This window comes from Stigmatopora argus, chromosome 19 (genome assembly GCF_051989625.1).
Source record: "Stigmatopora argus isolate UIUO_Sarg chromosome 19, RoL_Sarg_1.0, whole genome shotgun sequence".
NCBI lineage: Eukaryota > Metazoa > Chordata > Actinopteri > Syngnathiformes > Syngnathidae > Stigmatopora > Stigmatopora argus.
In genome coordinates, this window is record NC_135405.1 from 8,325,497 (window position 1) to 8,349,171 (window position 23,675).

General features: G+C 42.9%; 5 protein-coding genes across 10 annotated transcripts; 2 read left to right on the forward strand and 3 right to left on the reverse strand.

Annotated features, from left to right (window-relative positions):
• Positions 1 to 11: 11 nt before the first annotated feature.
• On the forward strand, positions 12 to 6,473 carry drc5 (dynein regulatory complex subunit 5). Of its 2 annotated transcripts, none has more exons than XM_077587045.1 (7): positions 12 to 149; positions 367 to 490; positions 974 to 1,141; positions 1,222 to 1,787; positions 2,070 to 2,519; positions 2,737 to 3,120; positions 3,233 to 3,416. In XM_077587045.1, the coding sequence occupies exons 3-7, from the start codon at positions 997 to 999 to the stop codon at positions 3,269 to 3,271; spliced, it is 1,584 nt and encodes a 527-aa protein (XP_077443171.1). In that variant the 5' UTR covers positions 12 to 149; positions 367 to 490; positions 974 to 996; the 3' UTR covers positions 3,272 to 3,416. The 2 variants fall into 2 exon arrangements, 1 of the variants encoding a protein (XP_077443171.1); XR_013296799.1 differs by adding an exon at positions 6,367 to 6,473 and having other exon boundaries at positions 85 to 490; positions 3,233 to 3,336.
• On the reverse strand, positions 3,705 to 10,017 carry tmem151ba (transmembrane protein 151Ba). The gene is made up of 2 exons (XM_077587046.1): positions 9,543 to 10,017; positions 3,705 to 8,432 (listed from the first exon to the last, which is right to left on the reverse strand). Exons 1-2 carry the CDS (start codon positions 9,648 to 9,650, stop codon positions 6,987 to 6,989), a joined length of 1,554 nt encoding a protein of 517 aa, XP_077443172.1. The 5' UTR covers positions 9,651 to 10,017; the 3' UTR covers positions 3,705 to 6,986.
• irak1bp1 (interleukin-1 receptor-associated kinase 1 binding protein 1) lies at positions 6,396 to 20,994 on the forward strand. 3 transcript variants are annotated; one of them, XR_013296801.1, is made up of 8 exons: positions 6,396 to 6,468; positions 11,939 to 14,904; positions 15,006 to 15,087; positions 15,155 to 15,285; positions 15,414 to 15,727; positions 17,002 to 17,222; positions 17,699 to 17,836; positions 20,342 to 20,994. XR_013296801.1 is itself a non-coding variant. In XM_077587053.1 (6 exons), exons 2-5 carry the CDS (start codon positions 14,618 to 14,620, stop codon positions 15,706 to 15,708), a joined length of 795 nt encoding a protein of 264 aa, XP_077443179.1. In that variant the 5' UTR covers positions 6,396 to 6,468; positions 11,939 to 14,617; the 3' UTR covers positions 15,709 to 15,727; positions 17,002 to 17,588. The 3 variants fall into 3 exon arrangements, 1 of the variants encoding a protein (XP_077443179.1); XR_013296800.1 differs by lacking the exon at positions 20,342 to 20,994 and having other exon boundaries at positions 17,699 to 19,491; XM_077587053.1 differs by lacking the exons at positions 17,699 to 17,836; positions 20,342 to 20,994 and having other exon boundaries at positions 17,002 to 17,588.
• Positions 15,806 to 18,989, reverse strand: LOC144064465 (uncharacterized). Of its 2 annotated transcripts, none has more exons than XM_077587055.1 (7): positions 18,820 to 18,989; positions 18,177 to 18,307; positions 17,784 to 17,870; positions 17,612 to 17,700; positions 16,986 to 17,146; positions 16,551 to 16,664; positions 15,806 to 16,470 (listed from the first exon to the last, which is right to left on the reverse strand). In XM_077587055.1, the coding sequence occupies exons 2-7, from the start codon at positions 18,299 to 18,301 to the stop codon at positions 16,363 to 16,365; spliced, it is 684 nt and encodes a 227-aa protein (XP_077443181.1). In that variant the 5' UTR covers positions 18,302 to 18,307; positions 18,820 to 18,989; the 3' UTR covers positions 15,806 to 16,362. The 2 variants fall into 2 exon arrangements, with proteins under 2 accessions (XP_077443181.1, XP_077443182.1); XM_077587056.1 differs by having other exon boundaries at positions 18,177 to 18,304; positions 18,820 to 18,980.
• On the reverse strand, positions 19,709 to 23,657 carry wdcp (WD repeat and coiled coil containing). 2 transcript variants are annotated; one of them, XM_077587043.1, is made up of 4 exons: positions 23,510 to 23,657; positions 20,977 to 23,032; positions 20,335 to 20,455; positions 19,709 to 19,950 (listed from the first exon to the last, which is right to left on the reverse strand). In XM_077587043.1, the coding sequence occupies exons 2-4, from the start codon at positions 22,783 to 22,785 to the stop codon at positions 19,742 to 19,744; spliced, it is 2,139 nt and encodes a 712-aa protein (XP_077443169.1). In that variant the 5' UTR covers positions 22,786 to 23,032; positions 23,510 to 23,657; the 3' UTR covers positions 19,709 to 19,741. The 2 variants fall into 2 exon arrangements, with proteins under 2 accessions (XP_077443169.1, XP_077443170.1); XM_077587044.1 differs by having other exon boundaries at positions 23,541 to 23,633.
• Between the last annotated feature and the right edge of the window lie 18 nt (positions 23,658 to 23,675).

A 23,675-nucleotide genomic window follows, 5' to 3' on the forward strand; every position in this document is an offset into this window, starting at 1 on the left:
CCATTTGTTACGGCCAAATTGTTGTTTGGTTTGAGTTTACTTCTGCCAAGTTGCATTACCACTATTATCCTTTGAGAAGCAGTGTTTTGCCGTTTTATTGGCTGAAGTGCATCTGGTAACTATGGCAACATAGCCTTCTGAAACTACAGGTATGACTTCGCAAGTGACTTTAAATATTTAATTATCCTATTGTTATAATTTATAATGCATTGAGTATCCATCGTGTAGGTTTGAAAAACGAGTTTAAAAAACAAGCTAAAAAAAATATCGATTATCATCATAAAGCTTATGGTTTTCAAATATGGCTCTTTATAGAAATGTCTTAGTTTTCTTGTCAAATAACTATTTATGCTTTGTGCATCTCAGGGAAAGGTGGCAGATGAATCATTCCCAAAAGTACTGATCTTGAACCTGAACGAGGCTTGAAATAAAAAAATAAACATTTGCTGGACTTGTGACACTGCAAGGAATCAAAACATTGGCATTTCAGGTAAGGTAATAATTTGAAGTCTTGCTTTTAGTTTTTGGTGTACTCGATGCAAATTGCCAGTTGATTTTTGCACAATTCAGGAAGAAAGCACTTGAACTACAAACTGAAAAAATGCTAAGAGTCAATCATCCATTAAAAATGAAAGAAACAAAATGGGGAAAAAAGCAACAAGGGCTTTTAGTAAGGCTACTAAGCCACATAATACATTTCAAGGATGGAAAGTAGTTATATACTTAATTAAAAACAGAAAGGAGGTTTGGATTTGATGAATTGTTTTATATATAGTAATACCTTTTCCAAGAAAGACTAGCGTGTAATGACCACATAGTTTCATTATTCCTCAATATATATTTATTAAGCCCATCTATTCCAACCTGTAAATCTACAATTGGCTGTCACAAATGTGGAAAGACATTTGCCTCTGATTAGTGCAGAATAAAAGCAGTTGACATCATTATCATTTTTCTTTACCTTTATTTGCAGTCTTGCGCAATCTGTGTGCAATTATGTCGAGACTCACTGCAGGCCCAACGCTGACTGTGGACAGCAGGAAATTGAGGAGGATCATTGCTGAAAATCCAACCTGGTCCTTGAGTCTTGTGCCTTTTCTCTCAACCCTCTGCCTGGAATGTATTGTGAGAAACTTTGAAGGTATTGTTTTCTGTACTATTGTGCTAAATATTCCATGACATTATTTTTTTGGCACTGATTTGAACCTCCATCTGTGGCAGATACCCCCATCTACGAAGAGCTCACGCCCAGACAGAAAAACTTTGTGCAAGAGAAACTGTCGCCCTCGCTGCCCCTTTCTGTGACTGCCAACTTGGTCTCGGATGGCGTCTATTGGCGGCGATGCTGTGAACAACGCTGGGACATTTGTGACGTGTCCAACTACGACCACAGCTGGAAGCGCATGTTCTTTGAGAGGCACCTGGAAAATATCATCGAGCAGTTCATTCCGGAGACGACCTCCTCCAAGATAGTCAACGATGAGATCCCGCTGTGCGAGGCCTACGTGAAGAGGCTCAACATCAGCCAAATGCTGCCACCCATTAAGGAGGGCATGGTGGGACTCGGAGACAACGTGGACTGGCATAGCGAGACTGACTCGGACGCAGCTCACATGGAACACTTCGACTTCCGCGCTCTCTTGACCAAGCTGCCGTGGCTGGAGGAGTTACACTTGACCTACTGGGTCAAACAATGCGGGATGAACTTTGAGTGGAAGATGTTCGAAATGGCTCAGCGGGACTCCGAGACTCTCGCTATAGCTATTCAAGCGTGCAAGACTTTGAAGGTAAAGTCACATTTTGCACGACCATGAGTCATGGGAGTCAGACCTTTAAAAAAACAATATTGCACATGTTGGTTTCTAATCTTGTTCATCTACTTAGTATAAATGGATGAATTCTCCATTTGATAACAAAGTATCATTCAACTTTGCGTTACCTCAGTGCTATTTAATATAATATTAACTTTTTGTTAAAAAAATAGGTGCAAATTTTACACAAAGTTCATTTGTCAGTGAAATTCAGTCTGTGTATAGTTTTTTTGTGACATTGGTTTAATTATTCCGCAGGTATTACGACTCTACGAAAGTCACATTGACGATGCGAAATGCAAGTTGCTGACTAAACATCTGGTGGGGCATCCCTCCCTGAGAGAACTAAACCTTTCCCACAACTTGATTGGCGACAAAGGGGCCAAGTGTGTTGGCAGGATACTCAATAGCACCAAACTGGAGAGCCTGAATTTGAGCGACAACGTCATTCGAGATGCGGGAGCCATCGCCATCGCTGACGCCTTACCGGCCAACTGCACACTTTTGTTGCTCAACCTAAGAATCAACCGAGTGGGCGACGAGGGCGGGCAAGCCATCGGAAGGGCCTTGATGAAAAACTATACGCTTCTTCATCTTCACCTGGCTGCCAACCTCGTGACTGAGCCCACTGCCCTCACGCTGTCGGAAGTGCTGCTTAAGAACCAAACGCTGAAGACCATCAACCTTTCATGCAACAAACTGGGTGTGGTGAGTATGAGACATCTGGATCATTCCATTTGGAGGACATTTTAAAGTCCACGTTTCAAATTTCTCCATACAAAATACTAAAACATGCACGTTTCGGAATCATTTCACCTGTTCTTTAAAATCCCGCCAAAAACGAGGCAAGAATAAGTCTGGAGTACGCACTAAAATACCAAGATTTCTCTAATTATACTTATGTTTTCTCTCTGTTGGCGAGCAGGACGGAGGCAACGCTCTGGCGGAGGCCATAGCGCAAAACAGCAGCTTAACGGAATGCGATGTGAATCTGACCGACGTGAACGCAGAGAGCGCCTCCATCATCAACCAGGTGGTTTGCACCAACAAGAACACCTGCGCCACCAACCAGACAGTTGGTGCCATCATGAGAGAATCCACTGTCAACCAGGTGGTTGACATTCATGACAGTTCAGAGGAAGAGAAAGAGGGGGAGGAAGAGGAACAAAAAGAGGAACAGGAACAAGTACAGGGAAATGAGGAAGAGGTTCAAGCTCAAGATGAGCAAGTGGAAGAAGCACAAAATGACGAGGCCCCAGATGGCGAGGTACAAGAAGCACCAGCTGATGAGCCACAAGAAGATGGAGAGGTATTGTAGACGCAAGCCATCTAAAGTCACTTCTGAGCTACTTTATTATTATGATTTTCACAACGTAACGAATCTGAAAAACCAAACCTGCCTTCTCTTTTTGTATCCATAGGCACCATCTGAAGCGCAAAGTTCAACTAACAGTAATTGAGGTCTTTATGAAGATGTACCTTGTTTCCATTGATTCATTTTTTTGATGCAGGAATTGTGAATAAGGTCAGTTTATTTAATGTACTCGGTCATGTAAAGTACCTCGTGTTATCTGCTACATAAACAAAGATGTCTAATTGAGTAAATCCAAGTGTAAAAATTGCTATTGAATTCATTAATATTTTCTTCAAACTATTGGAAATAAAAATAGTTAAGAAATAATTGTAAATTTAACATCAGTGTAATTTATCTCAATAGGAAATCAGAGGGAAACAGACTAGACTTGTAAATGTATTAATACTTCCTTTTTTATATCAAATCCCTAAAACATCAATATGAAATATTTGTATATTGGTATGAATGCAACTAATTCTTTTTATTTGACATTATAAGTTTGTATACATGTGTAAATGTACCCTCATCTAATTAATTTACATGTCTACTCAAAAGCTATCATAACCTTTTATTGTCTTAAATATTGAGTATAGTTCATATTAAATATTAAAGCTGACATGACTGAAGAATTGGCTTCAATATAGTTTTAACCCAAAAAACAGTTTATCATGATCTTTGTGTGACATATAGAATTGATATTCAATATCTTGATCATTCAGGGCTTTTGACAGAAATGCTACTGTAGAGCCTCTTTCAATTGTTGTTTATTTTCGTACAATTGTCACATTGGAACCTCCTCCCCCTATTCATGCACAGTACCCTAGTAGTCCGGATTAGTACACAGAAAAGACAAATTGCAGTGAGCACTTGACATTACCAATCAAACTGAGTAATGACATCGTAAAGGGCTGAGTGCATTTACCAACAGTCATATATCACTTTCCAGTCTTTCATGGACTGCTCTAGTCTGGTTGCAATTTTTTGGTACCTCTAGTTTATTGCAACTGGATTAGTACTGTAAAAAGGATACAACACAGCTGTACAAAAAAACACTCCAAAGACTCATGTCATCCTTTTGTAAAAAAATTGCAAGCATCTAGCTAGTTAAAAGTAAATATTGATAGTAGAATAAACATTTCCTTACATTGACTCTAGAAATGGTTGCTAAAAAAAATCATCCAGCACAATGTGCTTAAAACTGATAACACAATTAAAAAAATCAGACGTATAAACTAGATGTCAGTGCTTATTTACATCCTCCATTTTTTTTGCAATTGCTAAAGAATAACTTAAAATCAATGTATAAATCATGCATGAAATTAGATTGGCTTGTTAGTATGTATGCAAGTAATTCAACACCAGCATATTGAAAGGAAAAATACCAGTTTAGCCAATATTATTGCATGAGTTATATCCAACAATTTCTTTCCAAAATTCATACTTAGCCATCCCATATGCTTGCTTAAATGTGAGCTATATACTGAACCACAGCGTGCTACATACTGTGTAGAGTGTAAAAATGTTTTGCTTTATTCATCTTGAAAAACATTCCTGAGTGATTATTTGTCAGAAGCCAAAGACACCACGATGAACTGTCTGTTAAAAAGCTAATATAATACGTGAATCAATGTTTTCTGTTTTCATTTATGTTTTACACAACATCCCAACTTCAGTGGAATTGGGCTTGTAGAGTTTTTCTGAAGAAACATTTTAGCATATGGACGTGTCATGTACTATCTTGGTAAATTATTAAGAAATATCCTGAAAGCAATATGTATTTAAAGGTCATTTGAGCTCATTTTTTATTTAGTTCTGGTAGGTAGCCCTTTGAAACATCAGCAACCAAGTAGTAGCTGACAAAATGTTAGTGAGACCCTGTTGTAGGACAACAACAACAGCAATCTGCCCAATTCCAAAGAAAAATCTTAACCAAAACAGTTTATCACACCCGCTCAAAATACTGCATTTATTTAAAATACATACAACAAATTGATTCTTAACGCACCCCATCGTAAATTAAGGAAATTTTGTGAAAACACTACGCCCACTTTAAACTACTTGATACATCGTGATGCCTTACTCGGAGGGAACTCGGAAAGCAGTGTCTTACTCTATCTATTCAAAAAGTTGCGGCACTCCCGATTCCCACCAAGAATCCCTCTGGAACGTGCAGGCGAACTCATCCTGACATCCGTAGCGCAGCCTCCACGTCTTAAAAAGCCATCTTCTCCTATTATTACATGTGACACTATCAGTAGCGAGTGCAGGGCCGCTGCCTATTTTCAGCGTCTTTGAGAGCCAGCCTGTCTCTCTGATATGCATCAGCAGCAGCAGCTGCAGCAGCATCCCGCAGGAAGACGGACAAACTTTCATTGTATTCCAGATAAAAGAGGACATGCACAAAAGACAACCACAAGCATGGAGTAGTTGATTTAGAGCGGGGGTGTCCAAACGTTTTGGTCTGAGGGGTTGCTTTCGGAGATTTCAAAGGATGCTTATTGGCTAAATGTATGTTACACATATACATGTGTTTCAGTACTGAATCTTTGGCTGCCACTGACGACGATAGGCGTCCAGTCCATTTTGACGAGCAGTGGTCGCTGGCAGTCCCCTCAGTCAAAATGGATTGGACATCTATTACCGTCCAGTGACAGCAAAATAGGTCAAAAGAAAATCAATAAGGTAGCTCAATTCATTACAATGGATCGTCATTACTTTTTTATATTTCTGTTGGTTATTTAGTCTGGACACCCCCGATTTAGAGGAAATTGGACCAGATGTTTTTTGTTGTTAGTTCAATTGATAGGCACTTAAATAAAGAGGTAGCAAATTCTTAAAAACAAATCATTGCAACCTAATACTGCCCTGTATTCACTTTGACATTTTCCTAGTTGAAAATCGTCTCTTATTTACACGTTTTAACAGTGTTATTGGTGTCTATACACAATGTACAGTCATTTTAAAAACCTTGATGTGGCAGTGCTTGTGTCCTTTAGCGCTCCTCTGCTGAATTATTAATAATGCGTGTTGCTATATTTACCAAGGCAGGAAGTGTAATGTCATCGGAACCGAGCCATTTCTGCTTATAAGATATCTCGACGTTGTTCTCAGGCATCGAGCAATGTTTTGATGTGGCACCAATGTAAAGTTCCGGTAGCCTGTTAATATATCAAAGAAGCAATTTTTCTCTTGAATTTGCAGGCATCTTTTGACTGTGTGAAACAGTGGTTGAGTCCAGAGTTGATCTAAAAAACCCAGCCCAGCTCTGAAGTTGGACTTCTAAAGACGTCATATCAATGGAATGTAAGTCTAGCCTTAATTTTGAATCATTAGCATCAGTCTAAAACCTTTGTCAATGGTTCTCAAAAGCAATCCTTGTGTAAAACACTGCCAATGTCAGCCTTTCTCAATGGCGCAAAACAACCCAACTTTAGAGCAATTAGTACTTTAGTACTTTTTAGTTCCATGTAGCTTCTAAACGTCGAACGTGAGTAACCAGTCGCCCGCCAAGGTAGTATTGGTAGATTGCATGACAGTAACATTTGATCCAAGGATAGGATTTGCAGTAAAGTTTTATGTGGGACTTGAGCTGGGAAATAGCGCTATCGTGAGTCCAAGCACGATTACTACCTGCCTACACTATGTTGGGTCCTGCTTGCATCAGGTATATTATCAGCATACATAACTGCTGAGCTTTGGCCTGGAAAAAGAAGGTCCATCGGGTAAAGTTGGCAAAGTTTGAGCACCCCTGTTCTAAAGCCACAGTATCTCGATCGACCAAAAAAGTTAGCTGTTTGCAACCCTTCTCTCATCCTTGAGGCTCATATGGAAGTCTCCACGCACGAACCATTCCTGTGCAAGGAGCGATGGTCGTGGTTGAGGCAGCCTTCGTTGCTGTGGACGATGAGAACGGGAAAGTAGAGCGCATCCTGGTACGCCGGGGGGCTCTCCTCGCCGTTCTGTCGGCCCGACAGGCAATGCGTGCTCTCGCTGGGGCGCCCGGATGCCTCGTTCAGGCTCCCGCTACTCCGCCATAGGCAGCTGCGCCTGGAGCCGTAGAGCCGCCCCAACGAGAAGCGACTAGCGCTGAAGGGCAGGCGCGGGCTTGCCGTGTTGCAGATGCTCAGAGCGCTGCGGGAGAAGATGGACGAGCTGCTGATTGCACCGTGGCACCGCCGGCAGTCCTGCCTGTAGCCGCCGTAGCGATGGCAAAGCGAGTAGTTCCGGCAGCTGCCCGACAGCTGGGCCAGGTCCATGAGGACCGCCTCAGAGTAGCTGGGCACCAGTTGCTGGTTGGAGCGGATGTGCCACTCCAGCTCTGTGCTGTCGAAGGTGTTGACCCGGGGGACGTGCCGGCGCTGAGGACACTCCTCAGAAGGCGTCGCTGGCACATAGTCAAAACCAAAGAGCTTCTCCACGTGGTAGTGGACGCAGGCGGTCCGGTACTCAGTCAGCACCCGCAAAGGCCAGGAGAGAGTCAAAGCCGCCGCCGTCCAAAAAGTGGAATGTAGCGCGTACCAGGGAAGTCGACGCGGGTCGGCGAACGCGATCACGTACTCCTTAAAGTCCACGTTCTTCAGGTGCATCCCCTCACGGGCTTCCATGTAGTCGTCAAGCCCCTCGTTCTCTGTGAAAAAGCCGGCCCGCTGCGTCAAGTAAGAGTTCTCTGATTCCACGTTGGCGAAGCTGAAGCACTTGGTGAATCTCACTTTAGTCACGGCGAAGCACTCCAGGTCCCGCAGGTGCTTGGAGATGTCCTTCACCCCGCAGTTCCCGAAGTCAAACTCCGCTTCGGCCACGTGCGTGTTGACCCGTTCGTGATAAACCTGGGTGCTGGTGTACGCGTCTCCGTTGCGGTAGCGCGTCACCTGCCGGGTCCTCCTCACGTAGTGGTAGCTTATGGCCTTCCACCAAATGCATGGGGTGGCGTGCTTCATCCTGTGGACTCGATCGGCGACGTTTTCCACGTCCACTTTGTACTGAAGCTCGTTCCTGGTGTGGCAGTGCCAGCACTCCACCAGGTAGACCACGTAAAGCATGAGCAAGAAGGCTAAGGGGATGTAGATGTAGCCGTCGGAGCAGGGACTGTCGTGGTACATCATAGAGTCACCCTTGTAAGCGCTGTCGAAGGAGAGGCGAGTGACGGTGGTCACCTGGCACCAGGCCACGGCTCCAACACAGCCGTACATGAGCAAGGAGAGCAGCAGGCATTTCCAGTGGGTCTCTTGACATAAGGATTTCAGCAGGGACTGTTTCTCAGGACGGAGCTGCAAAGAGAAGAAAACTCTAAATTGTCCACACATGATTGTGTTCTTCTCTATGAACGATTAGGTGAGGGGAATGGAAATGAACAAATATTAACCTGTCAAAAATATCTAGGTTGTGGTTGATGGCCGTATAGTTGAGAAGCGGAACGCAAAAACCAGGCCAGAAATGTCTTTTTAAAAAATCAAAACAAAAAACACAACACCAAGTATCCAAAAAACGGATTCACTGTGAGACTTTGGGAGAAAATGTCTTTGAAGCTAAAAATGGCTCCAAATCAGAGACTTGTGCATATGAAATATTTAGTCAAATATTCGGCGCTGTTAGTGCTTCTCTATACTTTATGCATGAACGGCCACACGTGTCACGCTCTCCGCTTATTACGAATAAGAGACTATGATGAAGTGAAAGAAGACGAATGGTGGACACGTAAAATGCATTGTCTGTCTGACTTTGCATGTTGTATGAAGTCAACGCGTATGCTAAGCTATTTCAAGTCCATCTTCGATGCCAAGCCTTTGAAGAGGATCTCGGGGGGGGAGCAGTGTGGCTGTGTACCGTAAGGCTGGTGGTGTTCTTCTTCACCTCAGGGTAGAACCGGTCTCGTGCATGGATAATGAGTTAGTCACGCTTTTTGAGGAAGCCTGGCAAGGATTAAAAAGTCCTCAAATGGACGTATTTCAGTATTTGTTCAGTAATAATACTGGTCTCGAAATGGAGTGAAAATTAGGAGTTGAACATTGATCATAACAAACAAGTACATGTCAGCAAAAGGCTGACATATATACACATACAGGCTCTTCAATGTGTTTTTGAACTATTGGTCATTTATCTTTTATAATTAAATTACTGCAGCTGTATTCCAGATCAAAGATTAATACAACTGAACTGGAGACAGTGATGCTTGTCCCCCATATAAAGAAGCCATTTCGTTCTAAAACTGCCATAGGACATTGAACCCTATTTTTGGAAACAATAAGAACAAAAGTCCGCACCACTTCCTTCTCTATAATCTAATTAGTATTAAATATACAGATTTTTCCATTTTTTAAAATCACGATTCATGCTTAAAGCTGCCTTTGAATTTGAATATAAACAAGTATAGTACTCACCTCCAGTCTGGGGTTGTCCTGCTCCGCATCAGTCTCGGGCTCCCTTTCGGCGGCAACGGTGCAGGTGCTGCTCTCACTGGCAGCCGTTGCTGCTGATGCTGGGCACATGATGACAAAAGAAACGGAGCATGGACCTCCAGTTGGGGTTGAAGGAACGTGGTGAGAGTGGTGTTGCAAAAAATAAAAAAATAAAATAAAAAACCTAAACACACAGGGCTGCCACCTGACAAGGCGGCCCAGCCGGGGGAACCCTTTCAGGTGAGCAGGGAAGACGAAAACTGGCCGAGCGTCGCTAGATGAGAGCCCTTAAAGGGATGCTCGGAAATAACAAAGGCGGCCGTAGGGTCAGCTTCCAATTTCCCAACATTGGCTGTAAAAGGGACAAAGGAGGCAGGCACGTGTGTGCAGACATCCCCGCGCCACCTCACAACACTGCGCGTGCACGATTTGCATCCGCGCGGGGGTGGGTCTACCACGGCAGAAACGACCCCAACACATTAGCGTGGAGTTGCCCCGCCCCCTTCATATTGGAAACAAAACAAAACAATTCCATTTGCATGTGCCGTGTTTGAGCCAGTAGCAATTTCAATTTAAAATGTTCATAGTGGTGCATATTTTGAGGACCAAGCAAATGTTTTAATTTATATTTTTGTGGAGTTATAATGGCTTGTATTTTTGGAGTATGTTTCTTTTAAAATGGTACCTACCTCAAATTGCTTGTTTTTAGATCTGTAGCTTTTGCTCTTGTCTTGTCTTATTTCATAGGCCTTTAAGATTTTATTGAATGAATAGCAACAAAGAAAACCATTACGCTGTGCATTGTAAACATTCATTCATTCATTTTCTGAACCGTGTATCCACACAAAGGTCGTGGGGGGTGCCGGGGCCTATCCCAACTGACTTCGGGCACCAAGCTTTGTTCAAAAGAAAGACAAAAATCAGAACAAACTGAGACGTCACAAGTATATATACTGTAATATTATATTGATGATTTTTTTTTAAGTCTGGCACTAATAATGAAGCAGGTCTAGTAGCGACAGAAAACAATTTACTTTAAATCAAGAGTATGTAATTTAACAATCAATTTACAAGGCGATGAGGCCTTCGTAACCATGGGAAATTGAGGCACCCTGGCTTGTGACACCACTTTCTTAATGAATAATCGTTAATATCTCAAAAGCTATAATAGCAGTTTTCGAATGTGTTGTGTTGTAACTTAAAGACGAGAGCCAGTACTTTCTTGCAATTAGTTTTATTAGCTCTGACAAAGATGACAAAGCAAAACAAACACACAGTGATGGAAACACCCCACTATTCAAGTTTAATAACAAAGTGCAATAAATTATTCTGCACATGGTGCTTATCTCCCCATTGACATACTGTACAGAGAACAAATGACCAAATTCCGAGGTTTAGATAAATGATATAAAACAATATGTACACATTACTTCACAATGGCGTCATCGCCCAAAAAAGAATCCTCAATATCTCAAAAACTGAAACAGCACAAACAAATGGAAGTTTTTTTGTTTTTTGTAATTTCCAGTATGTGGGGTCAACTTCCCGCTCATTGTAGAGGTCCCAAATCAATTGCTTTACAAGACAAAAAATCCTTGTTGATTACCATGAAACTAATTTCTATTTAAAAAGGGAGTAGTTATTAGATATTAAACAGTAAAGACACATGAATGTGCACTAGGATGACTGGGGTTATGAAGAGTTCAATCTACTCTTATGGATGATGTATGATGAGTGTTAAGTACCATTGAGGTGTTATAAGGTGGATAATTCAGAAAAGTACTATTTCTACTGATAATTACTCCATCTCTGCTCCATATCTTTCCTGAAGAACCTAATGAGAGACTCAAAATGCCATAGGGTGGTCCCCTTGGAAGAACATCATAATTCCTTCCAAGGAGGCTCTTTCTTTTGTTTTGTTTTTCAATTAAACACTTTAAATACTGTTGAGGTCATTACATACTTCAGACCCATGTAAATGAAAGACATGATGATAATGGCGTAGAAGTGGAAGTGACCAGAAGTTACGTTACTCCGCGGATGGCAAGTCCTCTTCTGTAAGGACCATATCAAAGCCGCGTTTCAGTGTACAGTCTTTTTTTCTCCTCTTAACTCCACTAATGGAGGCTTGTAACTCACTTCCACTACTACTGCTTCCACCACTCGCCTCTTCATTGGAGAAGATACTGTTCAATGCCGCTTGCCTCTTGCGACTTTTCAAGATAGCTCGAAAGTCCTCCACCACGTTGCCATCGAACATGTTAATGTTCCTCTTCGCCATGGAGATCCTTGGGTGCCACTTGGCCACCAGACTTTGCGTCTTTGCCCAGTAACCCAGCAGTTCCTTAATTTCTGCGGTTGGAATCTTGTCGTTCCAGTTGGCGTCTTCTTCCTCAGATGTGACGTCCTCAGTCATGCCTTGTTGGGGACCGTCCGTCTGGTTGTTGGTGGAGAGCACGAGAGTGTGTTCTTCAACCAGTTCCTCCACGTCATCACTGTCTACCTCCAGGCCCATGAACTTTCCAAGAGACACAATCTCATCCACCACGTCCAATTCCAGAGCAGGATCTGGCTCCAAGCTTTCAAAGAACCTGGGTAACAAGGAGCCCGGCCATAATTTCCTCCAAGATGACTGCACCGTCCTTTTGCTAAGTTGATCCCAGGCTTTTTCCAGGACAGTTAAGCAGTGGAGGATGTTGAAATGGTCCTTCCAAAACTCTCTCAAGGTCAGGTTGGTCTCCATGGTCACTTCAAAGCACCGTTGGAAAAGCGCTTTTGTGTAGAGCTTCTTGAAGTTGCAGATGAGCTGTTGGTCCATGGGTTGTAGAAGGGGCGTGGTGTTGGGTGGTAAAAACTTCACCGTAATGAATTCCTGGTCACTACGCCAATCGTCTCCCAAGCCTGACGGCTGAGCTAGTGCGGCGTCTAGGACTAGAAGAGCCTTGAGAGGAATATTCTTCTCCGCCAGGTATTCTGCTACACTGGGAGCAAAGACCTCTTCGAACCACTCGGTGAAGAACTGTCGCGTGACCAGCGCTTTGGGGTTGGACCTCCACATGACATTGAGCTTGCCCTTCTGCACATTGTTCTTTTTAAAAGCTCTCGGTGTTTCGGAGTGGTACACCAGCATAGGTTTGATTTTAAGGTCTCCGCTGGCATTACTACAGAGTAACAGAGTCAGCCTATCCTTCATTGGCTTATGTCCTGGGAGGCTTTTCTCTTCCCGACTGATATAAGTCCTTTTGGGCATCTTCTTCCAAAAAAGGCCAGTTTCGTCACAGTTAAACACTTGCTGGGGTAGAAAGCCTTCCCTCGCGACAAATGATTGAAAATCCTCCACAAATTTCCTGGCACCTTCTTTATCAGTGCGGAGAGTTTCCCTCTTCCTGACCACGTAGCGGATCCCGCTTCTCTTTTTAAAGTTTTCAAACCAGCCCCTGCTCGCCTTAAAGTCATCCGGGCTTTCCCCGGGGGTGTCGCGAGTCAGGTCACTGTACAGTTGACGGGCCCGCTCGCAAATAATGGGCTCCGACACTTTTTCACCCCTCTGCTGCCTCTCAGTGACCCACTGAAGCAAAAGTTTTTCCACATCTTCCATTCGACAAGGTCTTCTGCTTGTAAGCGTTTTTACTCCTTTTGCTACATCGGCAGCTTTGATGGCTTCTTTCTTTTTCAAAATGGTGGATATGGTAGACTTGGCCATGTTGTACTGAGTAGCCAGGTCGGACACTCGTGTGCCGCTCTCAAACTTGGCAATAAGTTCTTTTTTTAACTCGATGGTCCTCATTATGTTTGTTCTTTTTGGTTTGTTGCTGAGGCAACTCTTTTGCGATGGCATTTTGAATAAGCTATTCATGATTACATTAAGAAAGTTGTTTGAAAAAAAATACTTCTGTGTTGAAATGATGTGGTTATTCAGAAAATGGGCATAAAAATAAATGGTAATATATCAGTAATTAATTAAACACCTATTTTTAAAATACAATGAATCAAAATTAACACGATTAATTATGTGTGATGCTTTCCCTAAATTTGCCAAATAATTAATTAGCCTTTTTCCCTATATTTTTCTTTAGTTTGTTGCATGTGTTTCACCAGACAAACCTTTGGATGTAAACAAACACAGATCTTATATTATCAATTAACATTTGAGAACATATTTTGAATGCAATGGGTGGATATGCATTAATCTAAATTTAGGAAATTAGTTTTTCACGTTTTTCTTATTTTTTTGCGACTACACACTTAATTCTAAAATCGAACTAAACACACCCATTGTTGTGATCAAATTAACTCTGAATATAGAAAATTTCAACGCGACAGTGGAAATAAACAGCTTTTGGTTTAATTACAATAAGTGATAACATAATATTACATTGATCATTTCACAGCTTACGCCTAACTTACGTTCATTGCGCCAAAAAAGCATTGTTGCATTGTGTCCAACCATCTGAATGTCTTATTTTCTAGTGAAATTGAGAAAGCAAAGATTAAAAATGATGTCTCGTTGGTGCAATAATAATAATAATAAATTATCCCCTTTGTATCAGGACATATTGCTTCTCTCTTCTTCGTTTTTTGTTTTCGTGCTACAGCACAGCTTCATCTGTTTGACAAATGTAATTTAGGAGCATTACCGCCGTCTTGTGGTATAAATGTGCAATGTGTCTTGAAATTAAAGTTATTGTTGGGGAACATTTAAAAAAAATAAAAACAATGACCACCATTTGAGTTTTTTTTAGGTCCAAATTGAAAGTCAGTGAAAGTGAACATATAATTTCGTATGTTTATTAATAAGTGATTTAGACAATTGAGCAATCTTGAATGTACCATTGGAAATCGAGGGGGTTAATTTTGGGGGGAACAGCGTATTTTTTTGGAAGTGTGAATTGGGTTATGATGAAAACTGTCTTTAATATATAGGGACAAAATAATGAATATATTATCATGCAAAGAGTAATAGTATTCGAATTCATATTGATTGAAAGAAATACTACATATCCCAAAATGCATTTCTCAGCCATTGCCATGGTACTAGTAGCAAGCCAGCGACAGCGATGATCAACCGGTACCGGCTATTTCCCGATGGAGCGCAGCCTATCCCTTCTGTCAGGCCCATTGGCGTGGTTGAACCCGAGCATGGTATCGTCCAGACGCGGGTTGGGAATGGACAAAACCCCGCCGGGAGCCTGGTGCGGGAGCTCCAGGTGACAGGGACGGCGGAGGTTAGCTCCCCGGCAGACAGAGCATCTGTGCGGCTCAGTGTGGGCAACAGCAAGGGGACTGTCAATGAGGCCACCACCAGCGTGTCACGACGGCTGGAATACATTTTACAAGCAGTCAGGTAATAGGTTAAAGCTAAAGTCTAGAAATTTCATAGATGGGTAATTGCACTCTTTCACTGAATTGATCATGGAATAACATCTCATGTTCCTTTATGACTAGACAACATGGAGTCCGAGAAGATGACCTCACCGTGAGAAAGTTCCTTCACCGGGATGAAGAATTGTATCATATGAATGCAGAGGTATAGTCCCAATCCGTTGAACTGCATGATATAGAAAATGGCCTAATCTGGAGATCTATTTTTCCAGGTGACTGTCACTTTCTCTGACTTTGACAAGATGGAGCAAGCATGTAGTGTCCTGCTGGAAAAATTGGACAAAACTGTCTTGGTGGGACCGCCTCGATTTTTCCACAGCACCGAATGTCTCAACCATGTCAGGTAAACACACTGTGAGTTGATTTCGTGGTTACCTAACCTTAACTGACAAAAATACTCTGTAACAACTACATTTTCAACACCCCCTGTTCACATGCCAGTATAATAAGTTAAAATATGGATGTGTCTAGGCAGAGCGTGTGCGTCTCAGCAGTGGAGAATGCCCATCAGAAGGCCAGCAGAATCAGCCAATTGCTGGGGCAAACCCTGGGTGCGCCTACCCTGGTTCGAGAGGAGGAGACACGGGAGTGGAAGAGCCACAATGATGATGATGACGATGATGATGAGGACGGCAGAAGAAGACTGGGTCAAAATATTGCCTCCACCCAGGCTGGTTGCCTTCCTTGCATACCCAGCATCACTGCCTCCTCGCGGGTGTCCGTCTACTTCCGAATGCGTGATGGAAATAAGAAGAAATTCTCCTAAAAGATGTTGTAGTTTACAGGTGAGGTTTGGCACATTTTTCTAAGTAATGCAATGAACACCTGCTAAATTGCAGTTGTATAACCAATGGGTCTGGTACTCTTTTCCTGCCATAAAGGTTGTCATTTAATTCAAGCCACACAATCATAATCATACATTCAAAGCTGTGCATGTATATGCATTGTCACAGTGTAAAAACATTTTATGATGATGTAAGCATAATCAGATTCTAAGTGGGATAGGACAAACTACTAATCTCCTTTGTTTTATATTACAGTGGAACCTGCAATATCAATGTAAACCCTGATGTGGTCAACTCCCAATTATTAATTAATTATATTTCTTTCCATGACCATAGTGCAGGTTAAACATTTAAAACATTTTGATATTAACAGTGGTCAAGTCATTTGGACACTTTTAGGAAGGCCACAAGAATTATTGCACAATTTAAGTTGATTTAAATGATCTATGATAAAAATATTCTGTCAAACACTAATTCTAAAACCCTTTAGAAATGGTGCTCATGTAACAGATTACCCCAAAGTTCCTATTTCGAGGTTACATTGTATTTACAATTATGACAAAATGGCTGCAGTTTCAATGGACTAGTACTGGTGGATCAGATTCATGCCCAGTTCTGTGTTACAATTGTCCTCATCAACCATCATCGATGTCCTCGGGGAAAATCTCTCTGAGCCACGGTTGAGGCACAAAGCGGTCGCCGTCAAAATGACTGAAGAAATTATCCAAACTGGGAATTTTCGGCTGGAGACACACAACAATGAATATCACTACGTGTCACATATTTTGTGTCTGGACTTGTATTGTGATTTTTGCGCTCCTACTCTGGTTCCAGTGAGGCGTTTGAGTTGAGTCTGGGGCAGGTAAGCCACCACTATATGGTTAGCCCCTGGCCCACCGAAGTAAACTTTGTAATGAGGAGTCTTTGCTGCAACATCCTTAAAGTTATCCAAAGATAAGACGTCATAGGTTATGTTAGTACACATCATCATATGATTTCAATTATTAAAATGTTTCCAGGTTAAAAGAGAAAAAGGCATTGACAGCTCACCCCATATAAAAATAGGTAAACATCTTGTATCTAACCTCAGGTTTCTTAAACTTGTTGGCCTTTGAGCCAAAATAAATCCAGCAAACAAAATTGCAAATAAAACCATTAAAATATTTTTAAACCCTAAAAACCTGTAGAGATGTCCACTCAAGCTATGGGTTATTCATTTTTTCCATTTTTTTAATTTTGTGTAATCATGCTAACTGACCTCTGATTTTCTGTAGATCCAGTCTAGCCACTTGGGTGGTGCCCTCATCTCTGCGTCCCAGCTCACCACCACGCCCACCTGGTGGCTCCTACGCTCCATCACCACTTCGCCCACCCGCAGGAAGACATAAGGCGGTCGTGGACTGCGCGCCACCTTAGATGCTGTCATGACAAAAACACATTTTCATTCGCTCCTTCAGTCGCACAGTGTATCGGATCACCTCCAATGCTAATGCGGGTAAGTATAGCACATGGAAGTGTGGATTCCATCATCTACATTGAGGATGTAACTGATGACATCCTATTAGGCAGTAAAATATAAGTATTTTAGATGGCCCCCGCCTACTTGGCACCCATACAACTGATGTCAACATCACCCCAATGTACTACAGTGATACCTTGATTTTTACTTTGTAATCTGATTGGAGATTATGCTTGTTTATCAAATCACTCCAAATTAATTTGATTTGTAAATAATTTGCTGTGAGCTCGCTGCCGCCATTAAACGAGGAAATTCCCGAAGCTCATTTATAGTTCATTTTGAGATTTAGAACATTTTCTAAATGGCAGATGGTCCTTAACTAAAAAAAGAAAATTGTTGGAGGGTGCCATTATAAAGGTGCAAACCTCCAAAGAACCCCTGATCATTGTCGAGCATCATGGCTTTTATATCGACCGACTGGGTTCCATCATCTTCTTCCATATCGGACACAGACCTTCACAAACGACACGATAAGGACTTGAGATGCCTTTTGAGATGCACGTTTTAAAGAATTGAAGATGTTCTTGGAGTACTCACCACACTTCGGAAAGCAGCAGATTGATCCAATTGCTCCATACAGAAACATTCAGGTAAGAACTCCAATCTTTCCACACATGAATCAACCTTAAATGTCAACACCACAACACTTAAAAGGGGCAGAAATCCAGGGGGGAAAAAACAACAACTTTCTTTTCCTTGTTACTTTTAACTAGGGTACTATTGTACAAATCTCAATTCAAATGATTTTGGGAGATGGTCTAAAGAGTGAATAAAATAATAGTGGTACAACATTTTAGAAATGTCTATAATGGAATACGATTTAATTTTCAGATGGATCAATGTTGTTGTTTTCCCCCCTCCACAATTTTACGCTCCTTTTGAAAAACGAGTCAGGAAATATATTGCATTATGGGAGTTTTTGGTCCATACCGTGCCATTGAGTGGAAGCGCTGTGCTACTGTGCTGCCGCTCCATTCCAAAATTAAGTATTGAGCAGGGAAGGCTGATAGCAGCAGCACAAGCTGCATAACTGTGGTCAAGGTCACTTGCGGCATCACCTACTGGAAGGAAAACAGATGAAAACATTGCTTAGTGGCTGCCATTGACAGTGATACATGTCCAATCACCCCCTTGCAGTATAAATTGCCAGCCCTGTTAGTTTGAATGTATTGGAGCTGTGTATTATTTATTCATTTTTGTTTCCATATTTTCAATTTTGTTGACAGAAAATTTCTCAAAATAAATTGATTAAAATATATATTTAATTTACATAAAATTAACTTGTTTGTTAATAACAATTTTAACCATTATGGAAAAAAATACTTTTGTAAGTCCTACATTTTGAATCATTTGAGTACTGTACTGGCTATAATAACATGAATTATATCCAAATATTAAAATTGAATTATGATAACGTATAGTAATATTATTCCAAAAATAGTTTAACCTAATTTATGTTTTGGTTTGTTTGTTTTTCTTGATGTGACCAAAGTTTCGAGATCACTTGATTTGCCCACTTGGTCCTGACCGATCGCCACTGATCATTTTCGCTGGGTGAATTTTAGTTTCTCACCTGATTTTGACTTCAAATCGTCTTATTCTTTTGCTGTTTACACGATTCCTCCGCATTTAGGCACCTGTCTGTTGACATGCCTCAAGTGGGCAGGACAGAAAGTCAAAGCACGTTTGAAGTTTCAACCAATCGCGACGACCCACGGTCGTACATGTGAATACTTGTCCGTCAAAAAGCCACGTCAGAGTTGAAAAGGAGGAGGGGGGAAAATGACGCAATCACGCCCAAACGAAACACGAAGAACGCGTTTTCGTACGTCAATTTCGCCGCCATGTTGAATGTACTCGTTAATGAAACTGGCCTACGACTCAGGCGAATCGCCTGGTTAATATTATATTAGAAAACTGTTTTTTTCTTCATTCAACCAAATTATTATACTTCCGTGTTCAACAGTTATAAAGCGGTAATCAGTGACAAAATAGAAAAATAAGGGAAAAATGGGTGATTACCTGTTGCATAGGATAAACATTAGAATCTAATGTTGTCTAATATTCTTACTTTTAAAATAAAAACAAATGTTTTTGTTATGCATCAAATAGTTAATCTAATGATTAGATTAACCCTTTGATGCACAACACTCAAAATGTGTTTTTATGTTTAAAATGATTAAAAACAAGTTCATCTAAGACTTCCTTGAAAACTGAAATTAATGTATTGCAAACATTGAAAAAACTTGCCCGGGTCACTGTTGACCAATGTTTAAGGCTTAATCATTCCAAAATATAACAAGAAATAAACTAAATCATGAATAGGCAGGTGCACACATGCCCGCTAGATAGCGCGAATTTACAGAAAGAAACAAAGCGCGCATAACTATTGGGGACATAATTTTGCACTTTTTGGGGCTTGCTCCTAAAATGACGCTTCATCACGAGAAAGACAAGTGAAACAAAGTGTTGCTACTACTTTATTGACAAATTGGTCAGACCCCAAAAACCGTAGAACCCTCAGTTGTGGTGGTGTTGAGGTTGTTGCAGGGGACTGGACTGGGTGGGCAAGAGGTCTCTGGGCTTCCAGGGGTGCGCAAAGTAGATTTGCGCTTTCCGTTACGTATGGTGAGCTCGTCTCTGGACTTAAAGGTCAGGGGCACAAAGCCGTCTGCGTCGGCCACCAGGACAATCCACAGGGGACCTGAAAACAACAAACCCAACGGACAGCAAGTTCGCATTGTGGTTTCAGCCTGTTGTTACATGCCAATGAACTAAGCTGCTTCTGTTTAAAAGCTTCTAATCCATACCGGACTGCTAATCACATCCAATTATAACTCAAACGCATGAGGAAAAACAATGTTTATACCGAGGTTGATCAACATTTTAAAAAATAAGATGGCCTAGGTGTGTGGATGTGAAATGCATTACTAAAATAGGTTTTTTTTTAAATAAATAAATAAATTCAGTCATGTTTTAATACACTTTATAAATTTAACAAAATCATTCCATTAATTCACCAGTTATGGGACACCTGATGATCTGAATGACTGGAGGTCTGACATAGTCAATAATACTAATTGCATACCATGCAGCATCTCCACAGCGGTGAGGTTGAAAAGCTCCAGAACAGCACGCAGACACAGCTTGCCATCGCACAACAGCACAGGGCGACGCTCGTCGATGAAGACATTCTCAGACAGCTGCTTCTGCGGGTTGAAGAACATACGTAAGTGCCGCACAGATAAACAGTCCACTCTTGCATTATTACGTTAATGATAGTTCTTTGTGTATTGTGGAAATAATTTAGTTCATAGCATTTCGGTGAGATGTGTATTGGCCCTAAAATACGGATCCCCCTCTTGTGTACTTAGACAATCTAATGGAAGTATGCTATTCTATTGTGCTGCACAAGTATTATTTTGCCTCATTCACATTTTCCCCCAAAAAACAAAAAAGGCCCTCCCATAGTAACAAATTCCAGGATATTTTATCTGACTAACAGTCATCAGGGAGACTCCCGGAACTTCCGGGAGACTTGGGGATGTTGGGCTAGTTGAGTCACAAAAAATGCGTGCGTAAGATTTTAGGGGGCGGGACTCAGTTTAATGTGAATGTGGTCTTTATGTGAGCATCTGAATGCAAGTTGTGGCCTTGAGCAGCACCTACAACGTTCTCATTTAGTAGTACTACAAAATAATGTGGAGTATAGTTACTACCCATAAGGTACCTGGCATGTGATGTTGAGATAAGGGGGCTCGGAGGCGGCCGGGTAAGAGCTCGGAATCTTCTTGCCGTTTTGAGCATAGTCTCGGATCTCTCCCAGACAATGCTGCACATCGGCGAAGCGAGCGAACAGTCGCTCCATGTTGAAGATGAGATGCTCCAGGCCCTTCTCCCTGGAAGACCCGCTGGGGAGGGTCTCTGGGCGAGGGGATCCGGCCCGGCTGGAGTCCCTACTGGCCGGGCCGCCTGTCATCAGGCTAGTCATGCGGCCCAGGTCCAAATTCTCCGGGGCGACTGAGGGGGTTCTTTCCGAAGAGGAAAAATCCGCACAGCTGTGCTCGGGAGTGGGCTCGGGACTCCTCACCTCTTCCACGAGTCTCCGTCTGCTCCTGGGTGAGCGGGGGACTACTCCCGAACCGGGCAGAATCAAGTCCTTTATCCCCACTCGTTCCTTGTCCTCCTTGGGCTGGTGGTCTGAGTGCCTCCTAATCCTTGTCATATTCGAAGTAGGCTCTGCATTAAGAAGGGAGGGGGCACCCTCTCCGTCAAGCTCTTTGGTCACCAGGCGCAGTGTGTACTTTTCCGTGTTAGAAGATGGAAGGAAGGCGGGGTCGATAGACTTCTGCCGGCCGACCATCATCAGGAGCACCTTGTCGCTGAGGAAGCACACCCCCTTGGGCCTGTCGCCGGCCTGCAGCGAAATCTGCTGGATGTTAGGCATGGCCGAAGTAGTGATCCGGTACACCAGCATCATGTTGCAGGTGTTGGAGGCCACGGCCACGGTGGAAGCGCGCGGATCGAAAGCTACCAAATCCGGCACCAGGATGCCCGGGATGCTGACTTTGCGGGTGGTGACCACCTTGCGCTCGTAGTTGATCAGCACCAGATGCGAGGCGTCCTGACCGGAGCCGGTCACGGCGTCCTTCCGCCGCAGGTGGATAAGCGGGCTGGGGTCGGACCGCCGATGCTTGGCCAGGAGGTGGGTGAGATCCAGAGGGCCCGAGGTGGGTGTATGGGACCTTTCGGAAAGGTCGAACGATAGCCGTCTGGAGTCTGGGGAAAGGTCATTTTCCGGCGTCTGGTCCCGTGAGGGCTCCACGTCAAAGACCATGCTGGCGTTCAACCCGCACAGCTTCTCCAATGGCAGCTCGGTCGCCACGGCAACCTGTGAGTCCCCTGTTGCCTCTATGGCGCAGATGTAGCCCCCAATGTCAAAAATGGGACAGAAGGAGCAGGGCATCAGGTTTTTGTGGATGTCGTTCCAGATGTAGGAGTGGAGCGCGGTACCTATAGCCACCACCAAGCGGGTGCCGTCTTTAGTCCAACATGCACAGTGGATCAAACCACTACCCTTAATATCCGCCTTGGTCCTCCTGTTGTCTACCCGCACTGAGAATAGCACTGAGGCATCCCGCTTAGTCAAGAGGGCCAGAATGTCCATTTTGGGGTGCCACACGCAACCCTGCGCGAGCAACGGGAAGGGCTCGCTCATCTCGCAGGTCTGCGTGCAGAGCAGCTTGTTCTGTTCCAACGTACTGAGCTGCAGCTGCCACACGCTAACATGCTTCTTGTGCTGCACGGCCAGTAGGGCGGGCGAGTCGGGGCAACAAAGCGGGCCCCAGAAGAGCCCCAAAACGTGCTCAAACTGCCCGATGACGTTGGTGTCGCCAAACTTTGCCTCGCCGCGTTGAAAGTAGAGCGTTGTCAGGCACACCTGCTTGCCGTCGGTCCAGGCAACGCCGTGGACGGGGTGGATGGCCTGGTGCAGTGTGTTGATGCCGCTCCGCAGCAGCTTGGCCTTGCCCAGGTCCATCCCGGCGAGAAGGCGGCACGACAAATCGGAGCTGACGCTAGCTCTTCGTCCCTCAGATTAGAACCGACGAAGGACCTCTGCTGGGTTTCCTTCCAAGTAGGCACCTTAATCCGCTCGACTGAGTTGGGTCGAGCCCTGATAGCCGATTAAAGCGCTACGACCTCCACACGACACTCGCGACCTTTCAGGACCCGAGGCCACTGACGTTACTCACTTAATCACGTATAGGGGAGGAGCCATTTTGCATCTGTGAAGGGGAAAAAATAATTATTAAAATTCCAAAGGGAAGTTAAAATACAGGGAACATTTAGAATTGATCTGTGCAGGGTTTAACCAGTAATATTTGCTACATCAGGGAAAATTATATTCCACGATAACAATAAAACAATGCAAAAACTTTTGCTATGTGCTGGCCAATCTAAAGGTCACCCATAAATCAGATTTTGATTCGGCACACAAAACAGCTTTAACATTGAACAACTAATCAGTGGGATCAATCAGTCGAAAGTACTGTGCTTAGATACATATTTTGTAAAAAATAGTTATTTTCCCTATTGTTTCCAGGTGAGAAATCCCAGGGTTCAACAACTTTTAAAAACTATACTACGATTATAAAAAATGGGTTGTGTATTGGATTTTGGAACATACATACTCTGATCTAGCGTTATATTTGGCGAATGTGAACACAAATAAGGTACGCTAACATTGTATAAACCACACGTACTTTGTAAATTTTAACTTTGTGAAGTACTCACGCCATGGTGAGCATCATCGTCCGGAACAGCACGTTTTTTTGGGAACTACTGTTTACATGTCTCAACCCGGAAGTGATTCTCAGACTGCATCACAAGAAACCCATCATGGGAAGCGTAGTTTAGCAACAAGTCGGG

Coding starts and splice junctions, on each gene's coding strand:
- irak1bp1 (XM_077587053.1), top strand. CDS start 14,618: ATGATCAACCGGTACCGGCTATTTCCCGATGGAGCGCAGCCTATCCCT. Junction 14,905..15,005: donor TACATTTTACAAGCAGTCAG/GTAATAGGTTAA, acceptor CTTTATGACTAG/ACAACATGGAGTCCGAGAAG. Junction 15,286..15,413: donor GAATGTCTCAACCATGTCAG/GTAAACACACTG, acceptor GGATGTGTCTAG/GCAGAGCGTGTGCGTCTCAG.
- LOC144064465 (XM_077587055.1), bottom strand. CDS start 18,301: ATGCCGCAAGTGACCTTGACCACAGTTATGCAGCTTGTGCTGCTGCTA. Junction 17,701..17,783: donor CTGCTGCTTTCCGAAGTGTG/GTGAGTACTCCA, acceptor TCGTTTGTGAAG/GTCTGTGTCCGATATGGAAG. Junction 16,471..16,550: donor AACGCCTCACTGGAACCAGA/GTAGGAGCGCAA, acceptor GTGTGTCTCCAG/CCGAAAATTCCCAGTTTGGA.
- tmem151ba (XM_077587046.1), bottom strand. CDS start 9,650: ATGTGCCCAGCATCAGCAGCAACGGCTGCCAGTGAGAGCAGCACCTGC. Junction 8,433..9,542: donor AGGACAACCCCAGACTGGAG/GTGAGTACTATA, acceptor TTCTCTTTGCAG/CTCCGTCCTGAGAAACAGTC.
- wdcp (XM_077587043.1), bottom strand. CDS start 22,785: ATGGACCTGGGCAAGGCCAAGCTGCTGCGGAGCGGCATCAACACACTG. Junction 20,456..20,976: donor ATCTCAACATCACATGCCAG/GTACCTTATGGG, acceptor TTCAACCCGCAG/AAGCAGCTGTCTGAGAATGT. Junction 19,951..20,334: donor CGCTGTGGAGATGCTGCATG/GTATGCAATTAG, acceptor TGTTGTTTTCAG/GTCCCCTGTGGATTGTCCTG.
- drc5 (XM_077587045.1), top strand. CDS start 997: ATGTCGAGACTCACTGCAGGCCCAACGCTGACTGTGGACAGCAGGAAA. Junction 2,520..2,736: donor CATGCAACAAACTGGGTGTG/GTGAGTATGAGA, acceptor GTTGGCGAGCAG/GACGGAGGCAACGCTCTGGC. Junction 3,121..3,232: donor AGCCACAAGAAGATGGAGAG/GTATTGTAGACG, acceptor TTGTATCCATAG/GCACCATCTGAAGCGCAAAG.